Source organism: Montipora foliosa, chromosome 1 (assembly GCF_036669935.1).
Source record: "Montipora foliosa isolate CH-2021 chromosome 1, ASM3666993v2, whole genome shotgun sequence".
Lineage (NCBI taxonomy): Eukaryota > Metazoa > Cnidaria > Anthozoa > Scleractinia > Acroporidae > Montipora > Montipora foliosa.
This window is the reverse complement of record NC_090869.1, coordinates 36550776-36553275: the sequence shown is the minus strand read 5'-3', so window position 1 is coordinate 36553275 and position 2500 is coordinate 36550776. Positions and strand designations below refer to the sequence as shown.

At 40.4% G+C, this 2500-nt stretch overlaps 1 protein-coding gene across 1 annotated transcript in view; it reads left to right on the top strand.

The window, feature by feature from the left end:
- The window catches only part of LOC137997539 (dynein axonemal heavy chain 5-like), a 97316-nt gene that overhangs the window by 80083 nt on the left and 14733 nt on the right, over nt 1-2500 (top strand). Inside the window, exons 64-65 of the mRNA XM_068843598.1 lie at nt 1243-1399; nt 2217-2372. Coding sequence (XP_068699699.1) covers nt 1243-1399; nt 2217-2372 — 313 coding nt within the window. The remainder of the gene's footprint in view (nt 1-1242; nt 1400-2216; nt 2373-2500) is intronic.

Genomic DNA, 2500 nt, shown 5'->3' with positions numbered 1-2500 from the left:
GAGCCAAAGATAGAAAATCATTGCAGAAATCATTTATAGCCATTGGAACTATTGTGTCATACAGTCGCAAATCGTGGCGGCGAACCATCTCTCTACCCGAACCCAGCTGTGAGACTTGGTGATTTCAAGAACCTAGCCCATCTAATTTTCGAGTAAAATTAAATTAAAATGAGTTTTATTCGCTGTTAGGGAAAAAAGAAAAAATCTTTATCGTTGTGTTGTCTAGATGCAGTTTTACTTTTTTGTTGTATTGTTAAGTCCGTAATCAAGAGAGATCGTTTAAAGTCAGTTATTAGAAAGATCTCAAAATTTACTATGCATTATTTTATAAGATTGGAAGATTACCTTTGTCACCACACAGATCATTCTCAGCACAAATGTGCTGTCAAGCTTTAGTGTAACTGAAGTAAAGTATAGGATTAGGGCTCAGTCCTCCAATTCTCACGTTTAGACTGAAACGCGTCTGAAATTGAGACTGGTACGGGGGAACATCTTGTTCTTGGCACTCGTTTTATGATACTCAAATAATATTATGTCGCTTTGAATTTGGGGTATCGTTGTTTCAGAACACTGACAATCCGATCGAAATGCCTGGAATTGGACTTTTTCCTTTTGTAGAAAACCCATGTCTCAGGACAAAGGATTTGAACTTGCGTTTATTTGCGGGCTAAATCCTTTTCTTTAATCGATAGACCACTAAGACGCCACTTGCTGAACCTTACAGGGAACCTGCCATAAGGCTCACTGAGAAACAATTTTTGGACAACTAACAAAAAAGGCGGTCACAACACTTGACGCTAAAAGAAACGCTTGACGTCTAGATTCCAAATCAAATCAACGCTGAGCACTGATTCTGACCGAGATGGCAACGTATATTTTAATTTGTTTTATTTCGCGGTCTAGTCAATAAAAGCCGTTCCTATAAGCAAAAGCTTCGGTTTCAAATCTAGGCCAAAGGATATTAAATTTTTTCTCATTTCCTCTGTTCTGACAAGTTTTGTTCTGGCTAAAGTCCTTGAATTTAAGCCGATGTATGTATATATTGCGACTGCTATATATTCGAAGCCAGGTGATGTTCTGTACTTACCGTTATTCAAGTCTCTGGAGGTGTGTTGCTTCATTCTTTGGTCATTTCAGTCCAACAACGAGAGCGCAAATAAGGTCTATTGTTTGTAAACTGCAAGTGAAAGTGCCTATTTTGGAAGTAAACGGATGACCAAACATTTGTTTCTTGTATTTCAGGTCGCAACCGTCTCCAATTACTTCGAAGAGAATACACAATATTATCGATTACTTGACGTTTGAAGTGTGGAGGTACTCTTGCCGCGGTCTGTATGAGGCTCACAAGTTTCTGTTCACCCTTCTTCTCGCTTTTAAGATCGATCTGCAAACGAAGAAGGTGAGATTTTTCCTACCTTTTATGTATAAAACTGTTGTGTTACTGGCAAGAGATCCAGGTAAAAGCAGAATTAGTCTATCGTATCCGTTGTTGGACGGCATCGTTGTACTCAACGTTAAGTGATATTAAAAACTGGAGTCGATTACACGTCCTGCGAGTACAGTCCATCCGAGGCGACGCCATGGACTGGTACTGGTCGGAAGGAGTTAAAATGACATTTAAACCCATTCAATCATATTCGTGAGGAACTTGTTTTTTCCAGTCCTCAAACTGACTTTGTTTAATTTCCCGCTTATCAACCTTCATTAAGATACCGAAATCGTGCGATGCCTCAACAAGTTATGAGGATGTTATGGATTCTTTAAGTGTGGGTTTGCTGTCTGTTGGCTTCGACTCTACTTAACTGCGGGGGTTTGGTTGTATATTGAGAGTTAGGTGTGGCGGCTGAATAACAAACAAGACAAAAGCGAAGGCGGTAGGACAAATAGTGAAATTCTGCGACTCACGCAGGATTTGCCACTTCCGAATCATAAGCAAGGGGCCATCTGCGCTCAGCGCCCATGGCACTTGTTTGGTTACTTTACAATGACGTAACGGTCACTAGTTTAGGGCTTAGAGACCTTTACTTACACACTTGGATAATTATGGACGAGCTTTTCCCTTAAACAGTTTAAGGGTTGTACTTTCTTAGGTTGTTTGTAAAACGAAATTACGAGAGATTTTACTGATGCAATTAAGCGATGCTGAATCCAGATTTCGTAAACCTAGTTTTCAGGATGTGACATGTACTTGTAACTCGTGGTGCTTGTGGTTGCAGGTAAAGCACAGCGAGTTTATGACACTCATCAAAGGCGGAGCCTCACTAGACTTGAAAGCTGTCCAACCAAAGCCGTGCAGATGGATAACAGATATGACCTGGCTTAATCTTGTGGAGCTTAGCAAACTTCCGCAATTCTCCGATATACTGAATCAGGTGCATAAATCCCGGCCCGAGAACGCTTTGATCATTGTAGCTGAAGCCTTTAATATGCCGTTTAAGAGAGACATTGACGTTAGCCGTTACCTTACTTTTTCTCGTTTAAACTCTCCAATAGCGGATAA